Consider the following 18,153-nt stretch of genomic DNA (forward strand, 5'->3'; position numbering starts at 1 on the left):
ATTGTTAAGTATTTTTAGACTACAGATCTTGATAGCACTTGGTATTGGTGGGATGGCCTGCTAAATAAAGATTAACTACTAGTATATGAGCACTGCAACTGGTTCTCCAGGGATTTGGTGTGTTATGGTTCTACTTCAAATTTGCTGGTATATCTTTAAACCAAGTATTCTATCAAGTCTGGGATTAGCTTTATTTTCTTACCCGTGGCTGAAGGAAATATTAACTAATTCTTAGAGATGTCAAGAAGCAAGGCTGGTGTAGAAGAGATATTAATTTAATAGATTATTTAAATAAGACAGCTTTTTATAATAGTGGAGTATCTGGTTTTAAAGATGTTTATTAAAGTAATAGAGACTTTTTTGTTTATTAAGACTGCTGATACTCTGAGCAGCCAGATTAAGAAGGAATTCTACTTATATAGAGCTTATGTGAGAGACAAACTCAAGAGAAGTAGTTGGACACTTGTATTATCTTTTGATATGTGGATGTTGGAAAATTAAATTTTAATTATGGATATTATTGGTTACTGGATATTCCCTGAGTTTGAAAAGCAAGATGAACTCCTTGAGTTTACTGAAATTAATGGACTGTATTCTGGAGAGAACCTAGTGGAGGTTATATTAAAGTTACTTAATAAACTAGATATTATGTTCAAGCTCCTGATTATCACTGGGAATAATATAGGTAATAATAGAATATTCTGTGATAGCCTGCATGACCAGCTTCTTAAGAAGTATGATAATAATAATGACTGCTTTTATATCAGATCTCTTATACAGTTCCGTGGACGGCAGAGCTTTATTCTATGTTTTATTCATATTCTCAACCTGATTTACAAAGATATGTTAGCTTATTTAAAGGCTGGCTCGGCTTGGGAAGTAAAGGTGATACTAGATAATATGGCTATTTATGTTAGTCCAGTGTTCAACTCTCTTTATAGTATGAAAGAAGTAATTATGAAAATTAGGTTTCTGATACTAGAGATTACTCGAAGTCTATAATGCTGTTAAAATTGGAAAAAAATATCCCCGAGTAAATAAGTTAGTTATGATGTTGATATCTAATGGAACTTAATATATATCATGATTCAAGATATCTTATGGCTGCAGACTGAGCTGGGGCAATTTATGTGAATATATCCAGAGATTCAGGTTCTCCAGCTTACTGATGGTAACTGGTCAACACTTCAGTAAGTAGTAAAGATTTTTAAGCTGTTCTGTAACTATATAAACTGTGTTTTAAAGATATGTCTGATGATTGTGGAAAGTCTTTTGATTTACTAGAGTTTAGATAATCTGTTGAATGATATTCAAAATATAGAGGATGATTTTGAAAATATAAGTATTGAAATTTGTAATGTGGTGGAGAGAGGCATTTAGAAGATGAATAAGTTTGCTAGAAAAATAGATAACAATCTTTTTTATTATGTGGCTTCTGTTTTAGATCTATGTATTAAGTTATCTTTGATTGTGTCTTAAATGAGTAAGCAAGATTCGGCCCTTATCATTTTGTAAGTGCAGGAATTTTTAAAGAAAGAATACCCTCCAGAGCTACTTATCTCCCGTGAAGCTAACCATACACGTCCACCGGGGATGTTGGAAACTATGTAGAGAACTGTGTGCAAAGTCCAGCCATCTAAAGAGACTTTTCTATTGGATGTTAATAAGTATTTAGATTCTCCGCTGGTCAACTGGTCCAACCATATGATTGGTGATGCGGACGCAGAATGGGTCCTAAAGTAATGGAAGGTGAATATATTTAATTTTCTACTCATGGCAAAAGCTACTCGTGATTATCTATCTATCCTTTCGGCAGAGGTTGGGGTTGAACGCGAGTTCAGCAATACTTGAAATATCTTAGGCCTCCGAAGACATCGCCTGAACGCGGAGACTATGCGATGGTTGATGTTATTGAAAGAAAAGTCTTAAAATCAAATTTCATCTTTTTTATGTATGCATGTCATTTCCAATGCTTCGGAAAGAAGATTAGCCTGTAATTCACCATGGAACAGAGTGTACGCGTTGATGATGTACTCGAACGTAATGAAACGAAAGGTAAGGTAAGGTATTTTATTATATGAATAAATATGAATTATTCATATATTCATGAATAATGCGAATATGAATAAGCTCTTTATTCATATTCATATTATTCAATTCATATTATTCGGATGCACAAAAATTCTTGAATATTCATGAATAATCATATTCCCTTCGGAACCCTACCCGCAATCGATTGGATTGTCCACCAACCAATGAACGAGGTAACTTAAATCCGTGACGGTCTGTGTTGAGTACGTAGGAATCGGACTGTAGGGGGAAGACAAGAAGCAGCGATGGATGCCACTGCCACATGGGATCGGCGTAAAGAGAATCTCCATGTCCTAGGCATGCTGAAACTCACTTTATTCTCGATAACCTTCAAAATGCGAGAGGCAACCCACTTCTGAAAATCACTTGAGGCCTGAGCGGTGGCGGTGTTCTTGTTGCGACAAGGAGCCTCTTTGACATGACCTGGCTCGAGTTCGAGGTCAAAGAGTTTGACGTCCGGCCCCGTCCGAGGCTGGATGACATCCTGGACCTGTTGGCGAATGAACTGACCTGCGCACACTACGGTGAACCAAGATTAGTCATCGGGCGCACGTCCAAGTTTAGAACCGAAAACGCCCAGTCACGGGATTCTGCGGCTAGGTATTTTGCCAAGCGCCAACGGCATTCTTGAGGCTGAGCCGCAAGGCTCCTGTTTAACAACCCCACGTCGTATGGTTTCGACTTCCTCTTCTCCACGATCCGACCTCCATGGCTTCAGAACTAGCAAAATTGGCTAAGCGTACCAGGGCGAGCAAACCAAGGACGAAGTCCGGATGTTTGACCTGCAAGTAGGGGCTCTCAACCCCAGATGATGTATTTAGGCTCATTCTCTCCAGGATCCGACATGTCAAATGTGATGAACAAAAGCCAGAATGCAGGCGATGCACCAGCACCGGTCGTAAGTGCGATGGTTATGGCCAACCGCGCCCGAACAAATCGCGAATACCGGAGGTGCAACACCCCGCCATCGGCTCCGACCATCGTGTCGTCCTGCGTCCCGGAACCACTGAGGAGCGGCATTATGTGCATTTCTTCTGTACGCAGACCACCCGCGCGTTCGCAGGCATCTTCGATTCGGACTTCTGGAACCATTTCTTACCACAGCTCAGTCAGGCGGAGCCGGTAGTCCGTCATGCAGTCGCGGCGGTGAGCGCCGTTCACGAGGGCTTCCTTGTGCAGGCCGGGAATCGTACCAAGGAGATAGAGGGTAACAGAGACGCATTCGCGTTACAGCAGTACAATAAAGCGATCAAATTTCTGTTAGAGTATCTCGCTTCACCTGATCAGAAGCGGGGCCTGACATTGATCACTTGTTGCCTTTTCGTGTGTCTAGAAATGCTGAAAGGGAATAATAAGCAAGCTCTAGACCATCTGGAGGCAGGATTGGTTATCTTCCAACAGCAGAGGGCACTGGACTTTCCCGCTGGCGTAGTTTCGGATCTGTCTCACCTTCTCACCAGACTAGATATTCAATTATCTCTTCACGGACGCGCCATGGCTCCTCGAGGGATCAACGGAGGAGCTGAAGGCTCACCGATGAGCGCAGAGTATGACTGGAAGGATATTTTAGATGCTCGACATTCCCTGGATGATCTAATGAATACAACAATGCGCTTCATCAGGATGGCAGGCTACGAAAGGACCACGGATCGCACCTTTCTTCAGCTGCGGCAGGATATGCTGAAGCGAGAGCTGAGTGCCTGGAATGCCCGCTTCAACAGATTCCTGAAAGGGGGACGCAAGAAGTTCAAAAGAGCCGAATCACGTGTGACATCTTTGCTTCGTGTCCAATACATGGTGACGTTGATATGGATGAAAACATGTTTGGCTGGCGATGAGATGGTCTTTGATTACTATAAGCCTGGGTTCGAGGAACTCGTACACCATGCCGCGGAATTTCTACGGCCCGACAGAGGCCGTGAGCGGAAAACAACATGCTCTCCTCCGGGATACTTTACACTAGAAGCCGGAATAATTCCACCTTTGTACTATACAGCGACCAAATGTCGTGATCCGTTGGTCCGTCGTGAAGCCATCAGGCTTTTGCACACCTGTCCTCAGAAGGAGGGGATGTGGCATATGAAGCTGCTCGCGAAGGTGGCGGAGTTGGTCGTGGCTGTGGAAGAGGCCGCCTGGTCAACCATTCCGGTAGAACATAGAATCCCAGCAGTCACGAGCCGCGTGTACGATGCGATCATGCCGGAAGCGATTGAGAGAAGTCCGTGTCAAGTCATCCTGCGGTTAATGCCCGAGGGCCCAACAAGGGGTTCGCGGACCAGGGTAGAGTATGTCGAATGGGCTTAGTCAAATGACACTTAGAAGTTCCCGGCAACATCTTTTGGTTCATTGAATTACAGAGATTGACTTTTGCAAACTGAGTCCCACAATAAATAAACATTTGTATTGCAGTCAAGTTGTTGTGTTGCCTTGGGGTCTTTGCCCCCAAAATTGCGGTTCGGTTCGGGGGAAAAAAGATACGATCTGGCCAATGACCGTGTTGGCCCCATCCGTGCCACTCAAAGCTTGTCTAACGTTTTGACTTTCAGATCGATGAAACCTACCCTGTAGAATGGCTACTATTCGCAGTCACCAATGCGGGCGTCGTACTATGCGGCTGTACCACTGTCAGACTGATATAGACGCACTCATTGGCCGCATCGTAAAATTTGAATGGTCATGTTGGGGTCAGGTATCATACCTCTTAAAGAGCGCAAGTGATGAGACCTACCTCTCAAATATAAAAGGACCCCTACAGACTACACCTTGACATCAATCATCTAACAAATAGTATAGACCCCCAGAGATCGTCTGACAGCGGTGCCAAGATGGAGTCAACTGTTGTACTCATGTTTTGTCTTATCCCCTTTGCTCTCGCAACGCCCTCCTTAATTGACTTCTGTCCTTTCCTCGGACCAATATTTCCCGCTCCCCAAGATTTGTCATCTAGCCCGGTGTTTGAAGCAGCCAAGTTGGACATAGCCCATGCCATCCAAGCTGCTGTGGCTGGGGATACATCTCTGATTCCTTCCTTTAACCCCAACGCCACCTCGATAGCGCTGCAGGTCTTCTCAGCCAATGATTTGAGTCCCTTATTCGAGTCATACTATACTGCTCCCGTTATCCGGAACGCTAGCGTCGGAGTCCGGGAGGTGGATGAGAACACCGTTTTTCGGATCGGTAGTGGCTCTAAGCTATGGACCGTTCTGCTGCTGTTGATCGAAGCTGGCGATACCGTGTTCACTGAGCCAGTCGCCAAATACGTACCCGAAATCGGTGATGCGGTGGTCAAGCTGCATCGGAATAGTACGCAGCGACAGGATGCCATTGATTTCACACGCTGGGGAGAAGTAACGATCGGGGAACTTGCTAGTCAGATGGCGGGTATCGCTAGGGATTGTGAGTTTTAATTATTCATCCCAACGCTGGAAGGAATAGCGATTTGCCTACTGACTTAACTCAGATGCTTTTGGTGACCTTTACTTTGAGATTTCAGATCCAGAAGCCTATGGTCTTCCTCGGCTTTTGAACAGTTCCATCCCTCCTTGCGGGTCAAATACTGCATGCAACCGGACCCGTTAAGTCTCTCCTTGATGTTGTACTGACCCGTCTTGCTAACCATCGTAGAGTTCTTCGATGGTCTACTGAGAAGGCATCCGGTTGTCGCGACCTCGTCGACTCCCATTTATTCCAACGCGGCATTCCAAATCATCGGCTATGTGCTAGAAGCAATCACTAACCGCACCTACGAGTCGCTACTCACTCAGAACCTAATCGAACCTCTGAACCTGACTCATTCGAGTTATACCAAGCCGGATGACCATTATGGAATCATCCCGGACAGCCCTGCCGCGAGCCTGTGGAGCACTGATGCGGGTGATGAAACGCCGTGAGCCTCCTTCCTACTTATTGTTCCAGTAAATGACCCCTGGACTGACGAGAGCAACAACAACGACAACAACAGTGCTGGAGGCCTCTATTCGTCTCTTCATGACATGGTCAATATTGGTCGCGCGATCCTCAACAACACCCTGCTCCCCGCGGCGTTGAGTCGGCGCTGGATGAAGCCAGTGACCCACACCACGTCGCTAGACTTTGCAGTCGGCGCCCCCTGGGAAATCTACTCATTTCCCAGTTCTCGCGTCATAGATGTTTATACTAAAGCCGGAGATCTCGGGAGCTACGCGTCCATGCTAGCTTTGTCTCCAGACCACAATGTCGGTTTTACCATCCTCGCCGCGGGAGATGACACAACCTCCGTTGTCGCGTATCTATCCGACCTCATTGCATCGTCAATTATCCCAGCCTTGGAGGAACAGGCCAAGGCGGAAGCGGCCGATCGTTTTGCTGGGGTTTATTCTTCGAACCTGACCAATTCGTCCTTGACGGTTTCTATGGACTTCGGGCCTGGGCTCAATGTTAAAGAATGGGTGAGCAACTCTGTTGATATGCGCGATGCAATGATGGCCATTTTGGGAGCCAGTGATGTCTCGGATGTTAGCGTCCGATTATATCCCACTGGCTTGAAAAGTCCCGGTCAGCAATCCTTCCGCGCCGTAATCCAAGACACCACCGCAGGGGCTTCTGGGATTGGACCGTTCACTCGAGCATGTGAGACATGGGAACTGGCTGATTCATATGTATACGGCAGTGTTGGGCTGGATGAGTTTGTGTTTGATTTGGGCACGGACGGCAAAGCCATAAGGATGTCTCCCCGAGCACTACGGGAGACTCTCTCGAGAGAACGCTCTTAACACTTGTATTGTAGTTTCCAAATATATCGTCTACGTAGATCTTACGGGTTGTCATTTAAGCCCGAACTTCGCCGTACTATGATAGCCATTACTTGCATCTCAGCAGGTAGACGGATAGGAGGTAAAACTAATTGTTCCTTTTGAATCTATCGTACTAGATCCATATGTATATGTATCTCAAAATTAAGATAAATTACATGTAAATATCCAATCATGCTCATTTTCTGCTCTTTCTCATACTTAGGCCTTTCATAACTAACCAATAAAGTTAATCATATCGAATTACCGTTAAAGTTTGTAATATTGTATACAGTCTTCTATGTCATCAGCTATCTGTTCTCAATAGTTTCATGTAAAATTATGGGTAAGATTCATTTATCCAGTATATGTATATCTACATACTTGCTATTTCTTACTTCTATAATATGAATTTTCCATTGCCACTCTGGTCTTCTGGAGTTGAAGAACTATCTTTCCGAACAACCAATGAATACAATTTCAAAAATCAGCCTTTCGGCTCAAACCGTGTCTAGAAGTACAAAAAAACATACCTTTAATCCTATATCTGGGTCTCTGGTCCCGCTTAACCTTTAAAAACTTTTCGAGTCTAACGGGGCCCATGCCTGAGACAGCTTTAATGGCAGAAGCCGAGTCCGGCTGAAATCACTTTGGCTAGGAATTGAGCAGCTATCACGGGCCTTACTCTCGCTCACTACTGGGAAACCACCGACATCGCCCTATTCCCACGCCCAGTCGTTCCCCAGGTAGAATCTCTGAAGAATGTGGAATGCTATACCACTGATACTTGAGCCAGCGAATCACAAAACCAGTTACAATGCCTCGGTGACGATAGAAGCAATGGAATATAGAAGCTAGACTTGCCGTTATATTGCATACACTGCTCACTCCTCTTAATACATCAAAGTTGAGTATGGACTGGTAACATCCGGTGCAAATGCTCAACAAAAACCTGGAAAGAACGCACAAGGCAGAGTCAGTGACTATCCTCAAATGAGAGCCGTACTTGTGAAGCTGGAATACCAAGCAACAAGTTGAGAAGCCTGAATACTGAAGGCAGCTATCTGATAATATAGTTGCATATCCCCGGGGATCTGCGACGGAAATCGATTATCATTCCCACAGAAGCTGCTCAAAATATCCTCGACATCAGCAATACATCATGCATATGAAATTAGTCTGTTATCATAGTGCATTGACCTCTCCTGGCTCGTTGAAGTATTGTCTGGGCTCCTCTCTTTGAAGAAGAGGCCAGAATCATTTCAATGATGTCCCGGTCTCTGGCCCTTTGACTCGCGAGCATGGGCTGGAGCATCGCCCTTGTATCTCGGTCAGAAAGTGCCCTGTCCAGAATCGCCAATGAAGTGTAAGCTGCCCAGACAAGTGCTGAGGCCAAAGTAATCTACCGCACTGCTAATGCCAGTAATGTTGATAGTCTCACCTTAGCCCTAGACTGGGTGCGCGCAATAGTTTGGTGGAAAGCTAGATGTGCTTAACTATAATATTATTCATGTTGCTGAGTCTCATGTCTCTGACCTCCGCCCGCAGATGCTGGAAGCTGATTTGCAACTTTCTGCAGTTGGTACTTTAATTACTGGCCAATGGTTCACTTAATATACTAACACTGACTGTGTTAAAAACAGTGATTAGCCGCTCTTCCTGGTCACCGGCAGTATTCTTAATAAGGAGCCGCAGATCATCTTCTCCTCGCCATGCGCGGCTAAGGCGGCCTCGTAAATATTTAGCCGTCTCTTTGCCCAGGCACTGTCTCAGTCTTCCCAGGTGGTTATTGGCAAGCTGTTGATTAGATCTTGTATTGCTGATCTGGACACGGGCGGCTATACCAAGGGCTACTATTCCAATACCATCGTGGAGACAGTATTTAAGCCCTTTTTCGAAGATCGCGAGAAGCTGCAGGATGGATTAGACAACTGGACAGTTGAGTGAGTGATCTAATTGTTTGTACTTACAAACTTATTATTCTAAAGAAATTGTGCTTCTGATACTCTAGATAAGGCTCACTCTGGTAGACATCATACTTAGACATTTTAGATGTCATTGATAATTGGTCTAATAAAACACCTCCATTTACCTTTTTGGGATGTGATAATTCTTCCGGACTAGAATCCTGTCCTTAAGCCTCCTCTATGAGCCAAAGCCATGGAGCCAATAAAGCCCAAGCTAGAAAAGGTCTACCGCGTGTTCATTTCCGAACTAGGTGCCGCTAGATAAAAATCCGAGTGTGTTGACCCTCGACCGGACAAGAACCCCGGACAAACTCCAACAGTGTGACGGCACAGAGCCGTCCTGCAAACCATGCCAATCTTCAGCCACCAATTGCGAGTACCTTCACATAGAAAATAAACGCAGGTTGCTCATTAGTTTCCCCCTTTTCACTGCCTTGGATCATGCTTATGCTGTAAGCAAGGCCGCCCAGCAAGCGCTATGTTGAGTCCTTGCAGGCTCGTACAGTGCCTTGCACAACCACCTCGCCTTCCTTAAGAACTCCAACCTTCTTCCCCCCCCTCCAACCCAAAGCCTAGCCCTGTCGCACTATTCCTCATATGATTAGACTTTTATAGTTCCAATCATTCAGAGACTTTATTTCAAAGTTACATATTTACGATTACAGATAGCGCAGAGGAGCATTATCTCACCATGCTTTTCCGGGATAATTGAGGCAAAAAAGAATATATAATGCCCTACCACGTTTGTTATAACAATAGTAACTTCTCGTCTTATAATTGACTGTAGTCCTATGCGGATAATGTCCTTCCTTGTTTCCCGCGTCATCATTAATAGTCACTTGCTGTATAATTGATAGTAGTCCTTTGCGGATAATGCCCTTCCTCGCTCTCCGCATTGCCATTGATAGTAATCTGCCTTGTAATTTTTGAAGAAATCATGGTCACAGCCCATCACAGCAGACCAGGTGTGGCGCGGTACCATGTCAACACCGCCTCTCGCATTTATTAGCTGTCAAAGGAGGACGCGATGCTGTTTGGACACAAAAATAAGGTGTTTCATATCATCCTGCGCATCAGATATGATAAAGCTATTCAGTGATTTTAGTAAAGAAATCAAACCGGTTACAGCTTGTCTCATCTAGAACCGTACCGAAATAAGTCAACTGTCGCGGTCTGTAGGATGATTCGGTACACTCACCTGGGAAAGCACTGGGACCGAGATACCACCTAAGATTCTTCGCTGTGTACTAGAACGAGAGGGACCCGGTACCAGGTAGATTATTTACCAAAACATACACAGGCAGTACCTAGATGACTGATAAAAGCCTAATCTTAGTGGGGACATTAAATTCACTTCCTTCAACTAATTCACCATAGGCAGACCTTTGGTCACTACATGACCTCTTATCACGCCGCTTGTCAATCTTCCTTAGTAGTTCAAGGAGGTGAAGAAGATCATTAATCCCGCACATTACCATACCATTCTGTGTATGTTTATTCACGTCCGAGGCTTTATCCTGTTTAGTTGAATCACATGCCGTGATAGAAATTTCTAATATAGGATACTAGGCAGCAGAGGTACATGAATTCTTATACTTTCTTACTTTCATACATTTTATTCCAGGTCAATGTACGAGATTGACTAGGATACTTGTCTGGTGGCCACTTTGATGTAGCATTCAGACATAATATTATGTTTAAAGGCAGATTAAGCAGCTATAACTGTAAAAGAGCGCCATGGCAATTTAAGGTATATTTTTTCAGCCCGATCAGATAGTGGGTCCCGAGACTCTCCCGAATACCGATTTGCCTGCACGAAATCCTGACAATCAAAGGGTTGGTGTCAAGAGAGTAGCAGCGCAAGAAGAACAACAAGTTCCGAACACGCTATTACAGGCCACTATCGAAGCTGGTGCTCTGGCCCTGAGTGTAGCTCCCCATATATAGCCAGCAGCTGAATAGCAAGCCATCACCACAGCTGCGCAGCCGGCTTAGCAGATTCCGTAGGCCGCGGGACCAGCATAGCCATAGCTGGCAAATACTGGAATAATAGAGATAGCCAGATATATTTTCATCATGATATATAGCTGTGTGGATAGAGTGGTTACTGGTATAGGGTAATAGTTACTGCAAGGGTTAAGTTATTTGGGCCACATTTCTGACCAAACTGCAAGCTAAGGCAGAATCGTTGTCTTTAATAAAGTGCTCGAAGTAAGTAAGAATAATGTAACCACACGCATCATGGATGCAGCAGTATCTCAGTTGTACCAGATTCTATCCTGGAGAGCCCCATCCAACACAGCAACTAGATGGTAAATACAAAAACCAGAAAGTAATGGCAGGCGGTAAGCACTGATCACTGCATCTGATAAGAAATGAGGGTAGCATGGGGAGTGATACGGTTAGAATACGGTATGGGAAGAGGGCGGTTTCAAGGATGGTATAATACAGTTGGTAGCCGAATCTGGCTAGCAGGGGGTAAAGTGTGCTACCCCCGTCCTTCTTACAAAATCAGTACGAGAGTTTCCTAATGTTCGCAGAACATGATAATAGATATTTAGCCCATCTCAGGAAAGATACACTCCGGATTGAGCCCTTCGAGTCAGGGGAGTTTGAGAACAGGAATCTCAAGGATAAAATGACAGGGAAGCAGATATCCGCACACCAGACGCCCAAGACAGCTACCCATCATGCCTGACCATGCACCAGTATGGACTTTGGAACACCCAACAATGGTCGTACATGGCAGCATTGGATCCTATCCTTCTAGCCATATCTCCTCACGCTGAAAGCAGTATCAAAGCAAAAAGGAATGTCAAGGCAAGTATTTGAGATTCAAGTAATTGGAAATCTTTGAGCATAAGTAGTCCATTTCTATATGTAATTAGAAATCTTTGTCCTTGACTGTATCTATCTATACATTAATTTCTTACTTTGCCCAGCTCTTGTCCAACTGCAGTCATGTCTATATACACCCGCGTGGGTGCAGGTGAGGGATGGTCGTTAATTCACTGGCGCGATCCAAAATGGCTTAATAAGTACTTTCAGATTATGTAACTATCGTATTACCTATAATAATAATTTTAAATTTATATGTGATAGGATCTACTTGTCAGGGTAGAAAGCCTGTTGACCAGGTAAGGAATCTGCCATGAAATACTATAGATTCATAGAATAACAATAAGGTAGTCTATATCCACAGAGTAGACTGATTTCTTAAAGATCAGTAATAAATTAATAAAGATTACTACTATATACTGAACAGAATACTTGAGAATTACTGTTAATAATCTCATGATTTTAATAACTTTTATAATATATTATTTTAATATCTTTAGCTGTGGTCAGCCGGTTTACTAATTTATTTTATTATAAATAATATTTCTTTTATTAAGCTGAACCGTCTGGATTAGTATAAATAAAAATAGTTTTATAATTATTAGATAAAATAATAACAGCAGGAAGTTATTAAATAATAAGATAATTAAAATAAAAGACTTATAAAATAAATATAATATTAATATAGAATATATCAGAGTCTATATATATTAGTAATATTAATTTAATTTATATTAAGATCTATACTATTTACTTACTTTATAAGATAAATAAAAACTTTTTTTATATATTATTTTTTTTATTATTTTCTCTTATCTTCTTTTTCTGTATTGCGTTTTCTTTCTTTATTTATTATATTATTTATTCTATTATTATATTTTCTTTTATTTTTACTAATATTTTATAATTATAATCTTATTCCTGTTAATACTTCTTTATTATTATTAATTTCTATTATATTTTAATCAGAATATCTGGTAGATCTTACTACCTGATATAATATATATTTATTAAGACTTATTATAATTTCTATATATATTACTTTTAATATATTAATAAGAACTTTAATCTAACTAAAAAAATAATTTATAATATCAGCTATTTTATAAACATACATATCTTTATCTTATATTACTTTTATTTTAATATAAAAAAGTTATATAAATCTATATATTTTATATAATTATTTAAAAGATTATTAGTTAATATATTTAGGCGATAGCAGGAGTCCTGGAAAATACTTATAATCTAATAATAATATTAAATAGATAACTAATATATTAAAATAAAAATATTAGAATAAGAATATAAAATTAATAATTCAAAAAAAAATCTTTATCTTATTTATTATATTTAATAATACAGAGGAGGTCTATACTTGTAAGTTTAGTTTAAAGAATTTTAAGATTATTAAATATATAAATTATAAGATCTGATAAGAATTTATAAAATATAATAATTAATTATTTAGAATTTTATAGAAATATATTATTAAGTATAATAAATTTATTATATTATATTATACTTTTTTAGCTTAGTCAGTTTCTTACTCTGGTCTAAATATTTCTGTTAAAATATAATAATAATATAAAATAGAATTATTCTTGTGTTTTCTTTCTGACAATATTAATTATATTAATTAAATCTCAGCTCTTTCTAATTTTATTAATATTATTAAGACTGTAGTATATATCCAGTATTCTAATATATAAATTATAAAAAACTTAGATAATAAGAATAATAATGAAAATTTAAATATAAATCTTCAAATTCTTTTTCTTAAGATCTTTTTTTTATTTATTTTCTAGATCTATGATAGGTGCCTGGTTTCTAATAATATTTTTAACATATATTAGAAAAAATATTAATTAAATATATATAGATATTACCTGTTATCTTATAACAAGATTTTTTAATATATTTTTTAATGTATTTAATTATAGTTAATAGAAATTTATAATATTTAATATAGTTAAACAGGTCTGAGGATAGTAAATAATATAATTATAATTATTTTTTAGTATTTTAATATTATATTCTAGTTATATATAGTTTTTTATATCTTTTCTAATAATTCTTGATAAAATCAGGTATATTAAATATATTTATATTAGAAATTTATTAATTATATCTATTTAGCTAGTCCTTCTATTTAATTAGATAGTAATCTATATTATTATATTATTAATAATCTTTAATCTTTTTAATTTTCTATTTATCCTCATACTCAAGATCAGGTATTAGTAATATTTTTTAATTATTTTTATTTATATTCTATGATTCCAGAAAAAAAATATAAAAAATATTATAAATCTATTTATATTTCTTAGATAAGTATAATTTGTCAAGGTGCGGGCTGGCGGGGTGGTAGGAAGGTAGCTTGAACAGGAAACAGGAACAGGCGGGAGACTGGCTGGCTAATTACAGTCAGGCTATATACAGAGAAATAAATAGAACATAGCTTGAAGCTAAACAGGGTCTGGAAGACTAGTATATTTTATATCTCTTTAAATCATGTACCCGGGCAGTTAGTCTAGACTGTACTTTATAATTAATATCATGATAATATTTTCTCTTTTCTTAAGCTAAGCTCTTGTAAGGGAAAGGTCCGGGCTTATCTAGATAATAATAATAGAAATTCTTAATAATCTAGTAAATATTTTCTAGATATTCAGCAGATTCTGCAGTAGAATCAGTATATTTTATTTATTTAATAAAATAAAATAGCTAGGATCAGCCTCGCCCATGGCAGTTCTAGAAAAAATCTAGTATATTTTTAATTTTCTATTCTTCAAGATCATTGACTTTAATATAGAAAAAAAAAGACTAGTACTAATTTAATAATAGATTATTACTGGTAGAAATAAGCAGGCTTATATAAAATACTAGATAAATCTTTATACTGGATAGAAGTATCAGATAATAAATATATAAATTAATAATTCTTTTAATTAAATACAGGTCTAGGGCGTTCTAATCAAGTTTTTTATTAAATTATAATATTTTAATAAATTAGATATCTAGCCAGATCTCCTGGCCCTTCTGGAATTTTAAATTAAAATAATATCTTTTATCTATTTATTTTATATATCTGGCTTAAACTATAATTATCTTAATTTATATAAACTCAGTAATTACTTATATTTCAAGAATAAATTATTCTATATTTCTGGTAGCAGATTAATTTAGTATAGATATAGATTTAAATTCCATACAGAAATAAAAGCTATAATTAATAAAAAACAAAATAATCTTAATAATATTAAAGTAAATAATATTCAGAATGAATTCAGCTAGAAATAACCAGCTAGATTAGTTATTCTGTAAGTAATTTATATAAATATAGAGATATTATTTAAATATAATATTTACCCGCTCTGTTTACCTATCAGTTTCTGGGTAATAAATTATTAATAATTTATTTATAATATTTAAATACTAGGTTAGATATCTCCAGAAATTAGTAATAAACTGGAAGCTTCTATCAGAAATAATAAAATAAAGTAATCTATATAGTTTTTATATATATTAAATATATATAAGAATTATAATAATAATATTAGCTATGGTATTACAGAGGATTAGATATTTTATTTTAATTAAGTAATTAATAATTATTAATATTATATCATAGCTTCTGCTCTCTAATAAATAGATAATAAAATCTATAAATATATCTTACTAGATATATTCTAAGATTAGTAAAGATTTCAGAATATCCTGCTTAGCTTTTTATAAAAAAATTATTTTTTAGCAGATATAATAATTTCTTATCTATTATTTTATATAGCAGTATTAATTTAGCTAGTAGTATTCTTAAATTAAGAATTTATAGATACAGAATCTTCTAGAATACTTTAAAGAAAATTTATTATAAATCAAGTAAATTAAATCAGCTTTCAGATCAGTATAGTCAGGAATTTATAAATAATTCTTATAGTATAACAGACTTCTTCTTTTTTTATAGAAAGTTAAGAAAATATCTAGATATCAGTTCTTGTTTATTACTAGTATTTTTAAGATATTTAATATTTGTTTATTCTTTTTATATATATTTTACAGGATGGTCTGGATTTTAGAAGATAATTATAAATCTTATTTATTTTTAAAAATAATCCAGATTGGTTTATCAGGTTACTGGAACTAAAGTAATTCTATGAAAATCTTTTATAAGACTTTTCCAGATAATTAGTAAGTCAGATTTCTGTAATTACTTAGATTTATTATTAATAAAATAAATAAAATCCAGGAGATATCTACAGAAGTCTTCTATAAAATTTTTAAATATAAATAATAGATCAGGGTCTTTCTCCATAAAATAAATAAGATCTAGATTCTCTTATTCAAATATAGTCTAGCTCTAGTATAATAATTATTTATCTTTCTTTTTAAAGAAATTCTTTAATCTCTTAGTCAGGCTGTCAGACTTAATTTCATAATATCTGGAATAGTAAATAATATAAAAATTAAAATAAGATAAGAATTCTAATTATCAGGCCTAGTAGTAGTTCAGAAGCTTAGTAAATATAAAATATTCTAGATTATAATAATTTATAATAATTTAGATTAGAGACAGGATTTCTTTAAGCTCTAAATACTATTTTTTAAAATAATAAATAATTATAAAAAGTTCTTTATTATAGATCTTATAATTATACTCTAGTAGAATATATTTTTTAGAGAAGAAAAAAATAAAGTATAACAGGCTATTATTACTATACTAAAATAAAATTTTAATAAAGATATAATTAGAGATATTAATTTTAAATATTATTTATAAGTCTAATCAAAGGACTGGAGTACAGGAGTATCAGTAAAAATCTTTTATAAATAATTAAAGATATTCTAATAAATTATATTTTATTAAAAAAAAATATTCTTTTTAGTAAGATATACAAGTAGGGCAGTTAACTTAGAGAAATCTTAAATAAAACAATAGTAAAAATTACTGAAGTCTAAGAAGACTTGTATATTAATAACACAGATTAAAATAAATTAATTAATAATAATTCTAATCTTCTTGAAATCTATATAAAACTTATTATAGCCTATAATAAGATCCAGGAACTTGATTTCAGGAATAATAAATTTATATTTAGATAATTTAATAAATAAGCCGGCTGCATGGAACTTCTAGAGAATCTTTTTAATATAATCTAGATATTTATTTCTAATTCAGTTATAGATAAGAATATTATTTAGATAAGTTATATAAAATACATCCAGATAATCTTATAGAATATTATTAATATAATACTGGAAAATGGCAGGGGCTCCTGATAATCTGAATAATATAATTAATAATTTATAAAAATCTAATCTTATATAAAATATTATCAGATATTCCTGGTCCTTAATAATCTAGATATTATTTAAGATATTAATAATATTAATCTTAATAAAATACTGTATTTTCTTTAAATTATTTAGAATCTCTTTAACCAGCAGCAGCGGGTAGCAGTCCTTAACTAAGATAATATTTAAAATATAGTAATTTATATAAAATCTCAAGTCTCTGTCTGGCTTCTTGATAAATAAAACTAGAAAAACTATTAGAAAGAAGCTAGAATAGATAAATTTCTTTTATAAATTTTTAATCAGTTACTTACAGAAAACTATTAATTCTTTTTAGAATATTTTATATACAAATCTAAATAACAGAGTCTTTTCCTTCTCTAGAGTAGTAATATAATCATAAATATAATAAAATAAAAGCTTTTCTATCTCTTGAAATAAAAATATATCAGCAAATTCCTGGAATTTCTTAAGTAATTCAAGCTTTTCCTGGTTAGAGATAGTATGGAGTACTGTATTAAGCTAAATAATAATAATTATATAAATAATAATAATTATATAAATAAAATAATTTCAGTAAGTATATATAATATATATATCCAGGAAGATAGACTGGATATCCTTATTTCTTAGAGATTTAAATAAATATATATTTACTGGTCAGATACAGGTCAGGATATTATAAAAAGTATAAATCTTAATTAATTAAATTAAGATATTACAGAGCTTCTAGTAATAGGAACTGGTAAATTAAAAAATATAATTAATAAAATTTATATAGAAGTCATAGAGCTTCAGCTAGAATAAATTAATTATAATTAGAAAATAAACTAGCTAGATAATTAAAAAAAAGATATTTTTTTAATATAATTATATATCTTCAGAGTAACTCAAATATAATAAATAATTATTCTAGTCTTATTCTTACAGCTGTTAAATCCCATGATAAATTTAGAATATCTTAAAAAATATAATAATAACTACTAGATTTTAATTTAATTTCTATTTATAATACAGGACATAACACAGCCAGTATTAAATATAATATAAATAAAGATTTATTTTTTTTCAAAGTTCAGTATAACAAAAATTACTATTAAATCAGTTTTTTAAAATTTCTCTTTAATTAAGAGTTCTCTAATAACAGTTTTAAATAGAATATAGACTTATACTAGAAATATAATCTAGTAGTA

The 18,153-nt window shown here is 35.9% G+C and overlaps 4 protein-coding genes across 4 annotated transcripts; all 4 read left to right on the forward strand.

The window, feature by feature from the left end:
• Window positions 1-507: 507 nt before the first annotated feature.
• Window positions 508-1,002, forward strand: BO87DRAFT_322743 (uncharacterized protein; the record flags this gene model as incomplete). Its single annotated transcript, XM_025619992.1, has 1 exon — window positions 508-1,002. A coding segment is annotated over one exon (495 nt), but the record flags the coding sequence as incomplete, so codon positions are not given.
• Window positions 1,003-2,799: 1,797 nt separating this feature from the next.
• On the forward strand, window positions 2,800-4,395 carry BO87DRAFT_322739 (Zn(II)2Cys6 transcription factor; the record flags this gene model as incomplete). The annotated part of the gene is made up of 2 exons (XM_025619990.1): window positions 2,800-2,879; window positions 2,928-4,395. 2 exons carry the CDS (start codon window positions 2,800-2,802, stop codon window positions 4,393-4,395), a joined length of 1,548 nt encoding a protein of 515 aa, XP_025473699.1.
• Window positions 4,396-4,937: 542 nt separating this feature from the next.
• On the forward strand, window positions 4,938-6,842 carry BO87DRAFT_322741 (serine hydrolase domain-containing protein; the record flags this gene model as incomplete). Its single annotated transcript, XM_025619991.1, has 4 exons — window positions 4,938-5,487; window positions 5,552-5,665; window positions 5,716-5,977; window positions 6,053-6,842. The coding sequence occupies 4 exons, from the start codon at window positions 4,938-4,940 to the stop codon at window positions 6,840-6,842; spliced, it is 1,716 nt and encodes a 571-aa protein (XP_025473700.1).
• A 1,319-nt stretch (window positions 6,843-8,161) lies between these two features.
• On the forward strand, window positions 8,162-8,807 carry BO87DRAFT_402436 (uncharacterized protein; the record flags this gene model as incomplete). The annotated part of the gene is made up of 5 exons (XM_025625686.1): window positions 8,162-8,198; window positions 8,232-8,317; window positions 8,382-8,438; window positions 8,511-8,593; window positions 8,669-8,807. The coding sequence occupies 5 exons, from the start codon at window positions 8,162-8,164 to the stop codon at window positions 8,805-8,807; spliced, it is 402 nt and encodes a 133-aa protein (XP_025473701.1).
• Window positions 8,808-18,153: the final 9,346 nt, after the last annotated feature.

Source organism: Aspergillus neoniger (genome assembly GCF_003184625.1).
Source record: "Aspergillus neoniger CBS 115656 unplaced genomic scaffold BO87scaffold_85, whole genome shotgun sequence".
NCBI lineage: Eukaryota > Fungi > Ascomycota > Eurotiomycetes > Eurotiales > Aspergillaceae > Aspergillus > Aspergillus neoniger.